The sequence below is a fragment of the Phoenix dactylifera genome, chromosome 9, assembly GCF_009389715.1.
Source record: "Phoenix dactylifera cultivar Barhee BC4 chromosome 9, palm_55x_up_171113_PBpolish2nd_filt_p, whole genome shotgun sequence".
NCBI classification, from domain to species: domain Eukaryota; kingdom Viridiplantae; phylum Streptophyta; class Magnoliopsida; order Arecales; family Arecaceae; genus Phoenix; species Phoenix dactylifera.
In genome coordinates, this window is record NC_052400.1 from 11,971,441 (window position 1) to 11,984,140 (window position 12,700).

Below are 12,700 nucleotides of genomic sequence, written 5' to 3' on the forward strand. Positions count from 1 at the left end.
GGACCATAGTTTACCTTACTGAGCTAACTAAAGGAAATGATTATATCACATATTCAGCAATACACAGTGTATTATGGCTGACTTTCAATAGTGACATCGGCCAATTATTTAGTGATTCAGTTGTCCTTGGACTGCATAAGATGATCCTTGAATCTGGTTTAACAAAACAAATAATCCACGTATCCTCAACACTAATATCCACAAAAGACTACTTCAGCGTATTTTTAAGAGAGGAGAAAACAACAATCTGCATTATAATTACTTGGGATCAGATTTTTGGATAAGCATCAATTAAGAAACAAATCAAGAATGCTGGCTGCTAGGCACAGTGTGACTACTGGGACAAACGCCAGTTCATCCTATACTAGTGTTTTGATATTTGGTCCTTGATAGCTGAAAAATCAACAATGGTCTTCCTAGCATGGAATGAAGTAACCATACTGTTGTGGTTTAAATTTGGCCTGAGGGTGACCATGCCGGAGGAGTCGAGGGAGCCGCCGGAAGGTTGAGGAAGAGGGTGAGCCACCTCCCGCGCGACGGCATACTTACACAAAGCCTCACCGGCGGTTCCGGTGAGGGCCCTCTAATGCTTAAGTTAGAGTAGTTCTCTAATAGAGCAAAAGTCCTCCCCCAGATGTTACCTGATGGGACTATTTATAATCCTTGTAGAGGCGTCCTGGTGGCGGAAGTATGACCCGTTCTCATTGTGAGAGGAGATGGCTTCCAGCCAGATGGTATGTGGCTAGAGCATGCTTGAGGCGCACGGTGCTGTCCGTTTTTGTGAACGGTAAAGCATTGACAGTTGTAGCAGGGTATGGTTGGAGCAGCATGGCGTTGTCCTTGACTGTCGTTGGCCCGTAAGCAAAACATGGTGCGGAGGCGTTGCAATGTACGACCACGTGAGTGGGCGTAAGCAGGCTCGTGGATGCGGTCGTAGGTGAGACCGAGCTCGGTGAGGTCGCATCAGATGTCTGATAAGGTTGGCTCGCCGGGCGCTGAGGTTGGTCTAGCATCCATGATTCCGAGGTGTGTTCGATGGAGCGCTCCAAGCTCAGAGGTCGGGGCGCGCCATTGGATAAAGCACCCCGAGCTCGGTTGGGGTGCATAGGCGAACATAGGGGTGCCCGAGGCTTGACCTGAGGACATTGTCTATAGAGAGTGCTGGAGCAACTCGATGGAGAGCAAGATATTGTCCGCTTTGGGGGAGCACGCACGTGCTCAACATCGTGCGCGGCTCATGCACGGCAATTTTCTCCTCACGGCTTTGTCCCACGAGGAGCGCCTTGCTATGAACATCGAAGAAAGTTGATGCAGGTTGCGGCAGCGGAGAGACCTGTCTAAGATCGACTGAGCCCTTGACGAAGTTCGAGCTTGGATTGACTCTTAGTGGGTCCGAGGCCTGGTTCAACGGGCATTGGGGTCTATTTTGGCTAAAATTGGGTGGCCCTATTGTGGTGAGCAGGACGATCCATTTTGCCCCCCATCACATACTAATGTTGATCTAATCCAGTAGCGGCCGTTACCGCTGCCAAATCCTTAGTTTCTGGTGCGGATATGGATATGCTAAGTATGTCGCAGCTATCACGGGATCCACTTCTTGACATCTTTACCACAAGCATCAGTCTTGGCATCAGATTTCACCCCTCACATTGCACTTTACGCTCACCACCTAGTCCTAACCAACACAGCATCATTCTTTTTAAACAGAAAAAGCCCACATACTTTTCTCAAAAAAATCCCTCTTGAAGAAAGAGGAATGTTAAGCAATACTGCTGGATCCACCTTTCCTGTCATAGACATTACAAATCAGGACAAAATGTTTATTGGGGCTCATCCATCAAACGGCCATTGAAGTATGATATTTTGCCACTTTCACTTCACATTGAGTAGGTAAGAATCTTAGATGACGAACTAAGAAGAAAAGAATGGATCTTACTCTGTATTCAGATTGTAATGGGGCCATGGGCACTAATGACCCGCGTAAATGCTGGTGAATCCTAACCTTTTGGCAATGTTTCTCATTTTTACTTTCTATTTACTATGATAGAAATAACTAGGGCAAACAGGAACATCGTAGTACAATCATCAGACTTTTGCTCGCAAGAAGCTAAATTCGGTCTAGACGCACCTAAACAAAGAAATATAACCGAGGGAGTAGCAGAGTACACGGCAGAAAGTAGTGGGTAACCGGCCAAATGTGCCACATGGCTGAAATGTTACATGAACCCGGGTACTGTAGGCAAAGTTTGAAGAGTACAAAGTTTTCTAAATGTTCGGTATGAATGGAAATAATAACTCAGAGACTTCAGACCGTATACTATCTAGCTAATGAAGAAAGATAATTTACTCTTCTATGAGCTTTAACCGGAACTCACCCCACTGAAATAGTGCTGGAAGTTCAGAAAAAAATGTGTACAGGTGATTCGGGTTCAACCTCAACGATACACACAACAAATCTCCAGCTAAAATAAAATGAGATTCAAGCACAATCAAATCTCATCAGATACAACTAATGAAAAACATATGATGTGATGATAACAAAGGTACCTGCAGCCCAATCACAAGGCCTAAAAGCAATAACAATTACTTCCCCTTGAGAGAACAATTTGATGATACACAAGCTCCATGAAGAATGGTGCACATCTAAAAGGGTTCTAGTCTGAATGAGTTCACCTTGGCTGCGTAACAGCTCAAAGAATCATATAAACCATCTTGGTTTGAGTTGTGAGACTGTTGACACTACAACATACAGCCTAAAGCATTCCAACAGATACCTCAAATATCCTGTAGAAACAGAACCATGGACACACCTCTGATGAAATACCTAATTAAAGAACCTTCTTCGGTAACCTCTTGCATCGATCAGAACATCAAATGTTTTTTGCCAGTGAACTTATGCCAGGAGTTCAACCTCAAAATTCAGATAAGTTCCTGTTTCAGTGTACTTTGAAGGGATGGTTGAATGAGCCTGGTTGTGAAGTTAAGATGGAACTCACCTCAATGAGCAACCTAGGTGGCCAAATGGCCATCTAGGTCTGATATGGATATATATATCAATGAGGGAAGCCAGATAAATCAATCACATACGGCACAGATTACGATATCACAAAACAGTGTCGGTGCACATGAACCATGTCACTATCATAACAAATCATGGAGAAATTCGAAACAGTACTTGGAAACCACATCCAAATTATAGATTTTTTTTTAAAAAAAAAGTTCATCATCTAAGTGGATTATACCTGGATCATACCCCATGAGGTTCCCCAACCAGGTAGACTAATCAACCTGATGTGCACAGTGGGTCTACCAATGGAAAAGGGAGAACCATGAGAAATTTAATATAACAAAAGAAGGTCAAGACGGACTGGTTATGTAGTGGGTTGGGGAGCCGACTGCTGACGATGACAGACATAATGCCTAAAGCAACAAGATGTTAGCGACAGGAAGAACCAAAGCGGCTGAGGAAAGAGTAACCAAGAAGGTCATGATGTTGATGGCAGAACATATCCTTAGGTAAGCCAAAATGGTACCCTAAGAAGTTACAGAAAACATGACGTACAGCCAAAGAAACGATAAGTAGGGATGAAGGCCACCTGATCAAGTTGCTATGATTTTGGTCCAACCTCTAAAGGGAACCCTGAGGTAGTCATAAAGCGGACGAAGTAAAACATCCGATAGTTTGACATGATATTGATAGCCCAAAACTATATATTGAAGAATTGGTAGCAATATGCATTGGATTGGAAGATAAACAAGTAAGGACGTAAAAAGCAGCAGCACAAGCTGCAGGTGAAGGTTGCAGATAAGGACCAGACCATAGTGGAAAAGAGGTGCCATATGATAGACAAATTAGATTTTCTTTAAAAAAATGCCATAATATTAGTGTATGTTAGACGACTTCTTCTAATCTTCCCCTTTAGATGACAGCAAGAACGGCATGATGACAACCCCGTATGAATGGGGATTATGTGTTAGGACAAAATAGGATATTAACATTTCATGGTGCGAAACCATGAGATATTTTTTGTATTTAGTAAAATTACTCCAAAAGGTTCTCTTTTAGCATTTAACAAACAGAACCACAAGGATTTGGATTCCACATGCCCTTATACCTAGAATTAAACTGCTAGGCCTAGCCTTGTTGATCATCATGTACTGGCATGTATTGCGACGTGTGACACAACTAGCTATGTGTACCAAACACTTGCATGGCACATACATGCCAATGCCAGCGTAGAAGAACATTTGCACATGACACTTAAAAACCTTGCCTCATGCTAGGTCATACTTTCCTCATAATGCTACTAAAACTGCTCCAAGCCTCCTAGATTCTTGACAATGCCAGCCCTTTGCTCCAACATGTCAAAGAAGCACATCTTAGCTCAAGCTTCAAGAATCAGTGCTTAAAACCACTTACTCTATGCCTCAAGATCTATATTGCAGTGTTTTAAGCTCATAAGAAACGCTAACCCTACAAATCCAATAGAAACATGTTGATAGTAATCGTAGCCCACTCTGTCCCTGCACCTCTACAGACACTCCCCCTCTAGAGTTTTCTGCGCTTTCTCCATGCCAGTGGTCTCTCTGGAAATCTATGGGCTTTGAGTTTTTTCTTAATTATCATCATCCCCATTGGATCTGCTTTGCTTCTTTACATGTTCATACAGTGGCAATCAGCTTAGGTACACATCCTCATCAAGTTTGAGCCCTCTTTTTTCCCTTCCCATCTTTGTTTTCTAATTCGTGAGGTCCACTTGAGAAGCTTGTTATGTTATCAATGAAAGACCAAGTAGCCTCAAAAGTCGTAGGCTTCATTGGTCTTATCGAACTACCTTCTTCGGCCTTATTCTTGAAGACTTTCACGTAGCTGATCAAGTGATTTCCCTCCTCTAGGTTTGTTCTCTCGTTTTATATAAATATAGTCTCACATCAACAACACCACCAGGACAAAGAAGATTGAAAGGAAGTAGATCAATTGGTTAGATAGCAGGATGTTAATCAGTTTAAGCTTCTCCACTAGGGATAGGAGTAACATTATAGGATGAAACACTCGCCAGTCCAATCAACTACCATGTTCTATCTTCCATATTGATCCTACCACAAATGATGTGAAATTCCACAAAAAATGAAAGGATATCCAAGAACTACCAGAGTCACCAGAAACTCTCCTGTTTTTCTATCATGCGACTTCCTCAACTTCCTTTTTTCGTGCTCTATAAGTTATTAAGAAAGAATTTTTTCTTCTCTCTGCCTTTAGACTTCCATCCACAAGATTTCTCTCAATTTACAGAGACCTCTAAGGCGTTGGCAATGTAAAGACTAAAACAAAAAATGATCAAGGTTTCATCTCATCATGCTCCCATCATCCTCTTGATTTTTCTTCATTGAAGAGCCAAAGATAAGGTGCGGTCACTGCAAAATTTAAATTTTCTTTTGCAGAACCACATAAAGGAGGACAACGTAACAGTCCTACCTGTGTAATTAGATGCTGCAAATTATGTCTGATCTCATCCCCCAAGCAAAGTATGCATGCGTGCTTTTAGCTACGCTCGTCAAGCACAAAGTATTCTTCTGAGACTGCCAGAATTAACAATCTACTTTGCTCATAGGAAGGAAGAAGTAATTGACCGAGCAGCAGCATGTCCAAGATAACACCATGGCCAGGTTGTAGCCTTTAGGAGGCTGTCCAAGGCTAGTTTCCCAGGCAACTTAAAAAAATAGTGGTTAACTCCCAGGGTATATCTTTAGTGGATAAGCAGGAGATGAAGGTTGACTTATTCCAAATTACATATATTACAGAACGGAATTATTAGAAAGCACAAGATAAGGCCACCTTATTATATTGAGCTAATTGTTTTCCAACTGATGGCGGTAATGACAAACAATTTCACTTTTTCTTCAATCAATCTCTTATTTCTCCTCAAAAAGGACAAAACAGGAGCATCACACTATTTCACCAAAACTTGTTGTACCCAAACTTCCTCCCACAAAATCCGTCATAGTTCAATTCAACAGCACGCCACTATCATTATATATGTATGTATATATGTGTATATATCTATGTATGTATATATGTATATATCTATGTATGTATATATGTATATATCTATGTATGTATATATGTATATATCTATGTATGTATATATGTATATATCTATGTATGTATATATGTATATATCTATGTATGTATGTATGTATGTATATATATCTATGTATGTATATATGTATATATCTATGTATGTATATGTGTGTGTGCGCGCGCGCGTGTGCGTGTGTGTACACACACACACATATATATATATGTATGTATGTATGTATGTGTGTGTATGTATGTATGTGTATATATACATGTGTGTGTGTGTGTGTATATATATATAAAGTAACAATGCCTAACGAAAGCTATCATTTCTCAAACACAAAGAACCAACATTTTTGAAAGGGTTTTACAATCTTATCATCCATTTACAAAGACACCAATTTTTTTTCCTTTTCGCCAGCTTCAGATCTATCCAAATGACGAATGTTAATGAAACTTTGAAGGGTACAGATTTACAGGAAAAGTAAAAGAAGAAACACATGAAAGGATATCAAAGATAAACCCTAGCAGATCTGCGGCAAAGAAATGGCTTACCTCTAAACCGGAGAGCCTGCTAATCCAGTAAAAGAAGGCATCGGAGCCCTCCCCATCACGGATCCCCCCACCTCGGGCTCGGCAAGGGCACTCCAGGCGAGGTCGGGAACACCATACCCGACGAGATCATCATCTGGAAAGCCGTTCCGGGCGACGGTAGGCACCCGAACACCAGCGGCGAAGTCGGTGGAGGGAGCAGCACCGCCGCCGCCGACGGAGACGGCGCCAGCGGCGGCTGCCCTCCCCCGCCGCCGTGGAGGCGGCGCATATAGGCGGAGATCGGCGACTCCGAGGCAGCGCTGACGGCGGGGAAGGGCGGGAGCGGTGAGAGAGACGGCCGCATCCAGACGTCGGCGGCAGCGGGGGGCGCGGGAGCCAGGGGAGGTGAGCGTGGGGGCAGGTCGGCGAGGGGCGGCGGGCGGATGCGGTGGAGGCGGGATGTGGCGGCGGGAGGGGGAGGCCGCGCCGCCGCCGCCGCCGCCGCCGGTCGGGGGTGTTGGTGGGCAGGGGATCCAGTGAGTTTCTGGACGACGTCGCGGAAGTCGTTCTTGTCGATGTTGTATACCGCGGACTGCGGCTGCTGAGGCGGCGTGCCGCCGCTGTTTATAGCGGAGGGCGGCGGGGAGGGGCGCAAGGAGTTTGGGTTTGGGTTAGGGTGGGAGCTTTTTGGGATTGGTTTAGAGATTTTATAAGAGGCCTTGTTGACTGATTTGAGGGAGCTTTGGATGGGAGAGCTAGTGGTGGTGGTGGTGGTGGTGGTGAACGAGGAGGAGATGGCGGCGGAGCTGCTGCTATTAGTATTGGTGATGGTATTAGTGGAGGCGGAGGCGGCGGCGGCGGCGGTGGTGGAGGCAAAGAAATGGCAGCTTTTTTCCATCATATCCGTCCACCTCTGAATCAGAGAAAAAACATAGGTTATGTAGAAAGAATGATAGGCAGGCTATATTTATATATATAAAAAACTAAACTATGGGTGGAGGGTTGTATGAGGGGCTGGGCTCTGCTGTTTGTGATGAGATGGGAGGGGATGCGATGAGTATTGGCAATTTTATCTGAGAGGAGGCATTACACATTTTATTAAGCAGAGTTTTAGGATATTTTTAATTTTTAATGTAATAACTGGTTATTTTTATTCCATCATCATCTTGAGATTGATTGTAATAGCTCAAAATATCATTCATATTTGCTCATACGACACCATTAACAAATACCAAATTAAATTAGAATTGCAAGGATGTTTAACATTATAAGTACTATTTATTGCTTATACAAATGTCATTATAATTATTATACTACGCCCTTGATGGGCTGTTCTCCATTTTCTCTTCAAAAATATACATGGCGTCTGATACAATGTTAACAAATTCTAGTAGGGGGGTGGGCAGTGCAATTTTGTTATCAAAGATACATATACTCTATAGGAAATTTTTGTACTGTACAAAAAGGAAGTCCTCCTAAATACCCACCCATAAAGACTGGTATTCTTGGCAGGAAATTTCTGGTCCTAGTGAATAAGAATGGAGAGTACGGATCAGCATGGCCTATGACTTGGATGCATCCTCTACAAGACTTTTTATTTTTTTTATGATACAGATGGATCATACAACACAACTCTACGAAGGTTTTCGAGTATCAGAGAGATATTAAATTGGTTGTGAGTCGTGTAAATATTTTATCTTGATTTGGAGGTATTCGTAACAACTAACAAGCAATATTTTTGTCTCTGGCTCCCTGCATGAATAGCGATCGTCTAAGGCGCCGGATAAGGTGGCAAGGAAGGCCAAGAACACGTGAAATGGGTAAAGGGAGAGAAGGTGGGCAAAAGGACAAACCTAGAGAGAGAGAAATAACGTAAGGTTCTTCATCTAAAAAAAAGAGAAATAACGTACGGAGGATGCGTTTTAAAGACGTAAGTCTTACCGATAGGAAAAGACGTGTGACAACGTACGAAAATCATGTAGAGCGGGCACGAGTGAAGATATGGGGAGCGGTCCCCAATTTTGCCATATTTCTCCTTGACGTCCATTTTTTGAAAAAAAATCTCAATTTTTTTCCTTCTAATAAAGCGATCAATCCCATGATTAAAAAAAAATTCTTTCTTTTTCATTCTTCAATTTTTTTTATTTTTTTAAAATTTTTGTTTCTAAATTTTTATAAAATCTAGAAAGTAATATGTATATATTTTTTTATATTACATAAAACTAGAAAATTGTATACTGTATACTGATAAACATTATATTATGAAAATGAAAATTATGACTAATTTGGTTGGTATATATCACCTGATCATGTAGTATATATTAGTAAAAAATATATTCTGCAAACTATATATCGATTTATCTGAATGTATGTATTTGATCACTGTAGGGTATATATCAAAGAAGGTTGCAATATGTATCAAAAAGTCGACGAGTGTATATCACCTGGCCTTGTAACCTGTACTGGACCACTGGTCAATATGGTTTATAAAAATTATATATCAATTTATTTAAAAATGTGTATTAGATTGCTAGATGACTAATTAGCTAAGTCTGTATCATCTAACTGGATACTATATACTGGTAAATATTATGTTGCAGAAACTATGTGTCAATTTATATAGAGATATGTATTGATTGCTAAATGATTAACTTGCTCGGTACATTACCTATTCATGTAATGTGTATCGGTAAAAAATATATTCTAAAAATAATAAAAAAAGAATTTCACGTATGATATTTTTATTTTTTTAAATGGGGACCGATGCTTTCATTAGTAAAAGAACCTTCTTTCTTAATTTGGATTTTTCCAAAAATAAATATTAGAAAAATATAGTAAAATAGAAAGTTTGCCTTATGCTCGCCCCATGCGATTTTTGTTCGCGACATGTAGGGTAGTTTTTAGGTTCACGTGGATTTTATAATCCTTCATTAAAAGTTAAGGACCCAACAAAAAGCAGATGCCTTGATTCGAATTATCACTTTTGACCGGGTTTTGGTGTTTGTCCCTTCTATATTTCTAATTGGGTAGATAAAATGATCTATTACATAAAATAAAAGAATACCAAAGAAACACCCTAAATTGGGTAGATCTTTTGCACCAAAGGCTCTAATCTTAAGACACAGGGTTGCGATGGCAATTTATCATGATGTTGTTGTAAAGAGAGATCATGTATCCAAACAAAGACTTCTTCCTCTTCCATTATATGTCGAAATGTAGTTTTTCTAGCAAAAACTATCTTTCTTTGGGAGTTCGAAGTCCGAGTAACTCCCTCCTTGGTGGTTGCCTCGCGGTTTCTTCGAGGAATGACTCCATCTTCTCATGATAACTCTTCATAAATAGTTAATTCTAGAAATTAACCATCCAAATATAGCCTTTTGCATGAATGACAAGTGCTAGCTATAATCTATCTTATACATACAAGTCTAACTAAATCTTAATTGATCCGTACCATTAACCATAGTTGGTCGGCACATATTTAGTGCAAATAATTACCCTCCTATTGTTCCTTTCATAAAAGTGAATGAAGATGGCAATTTATTAAATCAAATAAAAATCAAGACGTCATCGATTATTTATAATGAACATAAATAGATTGTAGTAATAGACGGCCACCATTTAATATCAATCAACTATATTATGTTGTCGACCAAGGTATTAGCCGATTAGAAAATATACTATAGTTAGTGACCGAACATATGCATAATGATTACAAACCACTCATTTTTAATTCTTAGGGCATGCACTCCTAACATTCAATTTCGTTAGAACTTATTAGCATCGGGAATATGTGGTCAATCATGATTTTGGTTGTATTCAAGGTCAATTAACCTCCTTAGGATCGACCAACTGATCAATATAGGTGGTTCATGTTGGCAATAAATTTTGGTTTGTATAGGTTTTAACCCATTAGCCTTCCTTGTTTGATTGTTCATTTGAGGTTGATTAATGTTTTTTTTTCAAGCGATCAATCATTCTTGGTGGATTGATCCTTTTGGGGGCCAATTCCCTTTCTTTGGCCAATTCAAATTATACCCCTTTTCCTATGGGCTCGTTTGGTTCGTGGGAAGCATTTTCCTTCCTAGGAATATGATTCCTGGAAAACAAATTCCTAGGAAGAGGATGCCTAAGAAAGTACTTTTGGCATGTTTGGTTGACCATGGGAAAGTGACAAATTTCCAAGGTGCTTATGTTTGGTTGGCCATCCACTTTCCTAGGAAAGTTATATATAATTCCTATTATGCCCTTAATAAAAATTAGGTTTTTAATGCCTCTTTAATGCTTCTTTAATGCTGAAGGGACTTTTTGGGAAAAAGTAAAAATGGAGTGATTCCCGCCTCATGGGAAAGTAACTTTTCCATGTTTTTCATGGGAAAGACTTTCCCATGAAATGTGGGAATCACATTCCCATGGGAATATAACTTTCTCTTCTCTCTCCTTTGAAAACTCCAACCAAACAAGAGGCATCTCATTACTTTCCCGTTGACCACACTTTCCCCCCTTCTTTTCCCGCGAACCAAACGAGCCCTATATTTCTTTTGATCAAGTGGCTCTTTGAAGCCAATCCGATTGGTGCACTTTAAGTGTCATTGATGGATCGATATTATCAAGCCAATTCACATATGCCCTCCAAGTGCCTTTACTGTCATATTTAATTTGAAAGAAGCCAAATAGTTATATTATTATGTGGTACCCTGAAGGCTCAAAGTCTTGAGTAAGATGAAGAAGATTTCCAGGGAAGAATATCTGAATATGGAGAAGGTTCTCAATTTGCTTCCTCGAAACTTGAAAATCCTAGCAATTGTCATGCCGTTTTGAACGGGTAGAAGTGCCCCGAGATTGTCTCCAAGTTGTTTATATTATATAAACCTCGAAGTCCAGCTGAAGGTGTTCTTCTAAAACAATGAGTTTTGATACCGACTAAGTTGTTTTGAAATTAAAAGCGGCGATGGAAAGGGAACATGCCTTATGTTCTATGAGGCCAAGAGAATATCCCAATCATTATTGTTATTGCTGGAAATGGGACCTGAGGGTGATCGCCGACCAAAGGGAGGAGCTTCCACCGCGGGCGATTGTAAAAGGCTGTCTCCGGAAGATGGTGGCGGTTGATGGCTACTTTCAGAGAACCTGCAAAAAGCATGGGCCGGGAGTTCCGGCAAAGGCCCTCCGATGCTTAAGTCAGAAAGAAATTTGGAGATAGTTTTTTAGTGGAGAAGCCCAGGTGTGGCGGAGGAAGAGTCCCCTCTCTTCTTGGAGTTTTTCCTCCTTATAGGAGGTGATGTGGCAGTTACACGCCATCAGGCGTTATAGCGGGGGTTTCGGACTGAAAATACGTTACCTCAATTGGCCTGAGAATTTGAATTAGCTGGCCCTTGGTGGAGAACGGAAGGATTTGAATTTGGCAACTGTCGTGGCATAGATTGCGGGGGTCGATCCCGAATATGGAGAACGTGGTAGCCGTTTCGATTCGGAGATCAGCTTGATTTTCGGTGGAGTCGGCTGTGGGTTTTGACCGGGTCCTTTCTAGCCTCGAGGTCGAGCGGGCTTTGCTCGGTCAGGGCGCACTTACCGGGTCCGCATTTGTCAGGCTCATGGTTGCCGAGGCCATGTATGCTGAAATCAAGTTTTCTGAGGTCAATTCTGCCGAGGTCGCGTTTGTTGAGCTCGTGCTTGCTAAGCCTATAGCTGCCGAGACCATGTCTATTGAGATCACGTGCGTCGTCGGATTTGGGTTCCTCAGTCACGTGTGTCGGTGGGCCCACTCCCCCCCCCCCCCAATCAATTATCATGATATCATAATACTTATTGTTAAGTATATTATATGTAATATTTGTATAAGCAACCATTGGCAAGCCAATTTCAACACCTTGATTAGGAATCAACTTATATCCCTAATGTATGGTCTCTGTAGTTTCTTCCATCCTTCTTTCGTCTAATCCTTTTTCTTAATATTTATGGCCTAGCCTGTTATCTATTTTTTTTAATTCTGTATCTTGTTATGCAGTTATTTGCTTATTTAATATCTGATTTTTATGTAACTTTTATCTGATATCTTGTAAGGATTGTTTTGCAAATTGAGTAATGCAA

General features: G+C 41.0%; 1 protein-coding gene across 1 annotated transcript; it reads right to left on the reverse strand.

Annotated features, from left to right (window-relative positions):
- Positions 1-6,378: 6,378 nt before the first annotated feature.
- Positions 6,379-7,857, reverse strand: LOC120111891 (VQ motif-containing protein 9-like). Its single transcript, XM_039130042.1, has 2 exons — positions 6,635-7,857; positions 6,379-6,508 (listed from the first exon to the last, which is right to left on the reverse strand). The coding sequence occupies exon 1, from the start codon at positions 7,512-7,514 to the stop codon at positions 6,690-6,692; it is 825 nt and encodes a 274-aa protein (XP_038985970.1). The 5' UTR covers positions 7,515-7,857; the 3' UTR covers positions 6,379-6,508; positions 6,635-6,689.
- Between the last annotated feature and the right edge of the window lie 4,843 nt (positions 7,858-12,700).

Excerpts from the sequence above, each read along its gene's own strand:
- LOC120111891 (XM_039130042.1), bottom strand. The coding sequence starts at position 7,514 with ATGATGGAAAAAAGCTGCCATTTCTTTGCCTCCACCACCGCCGCCGCC.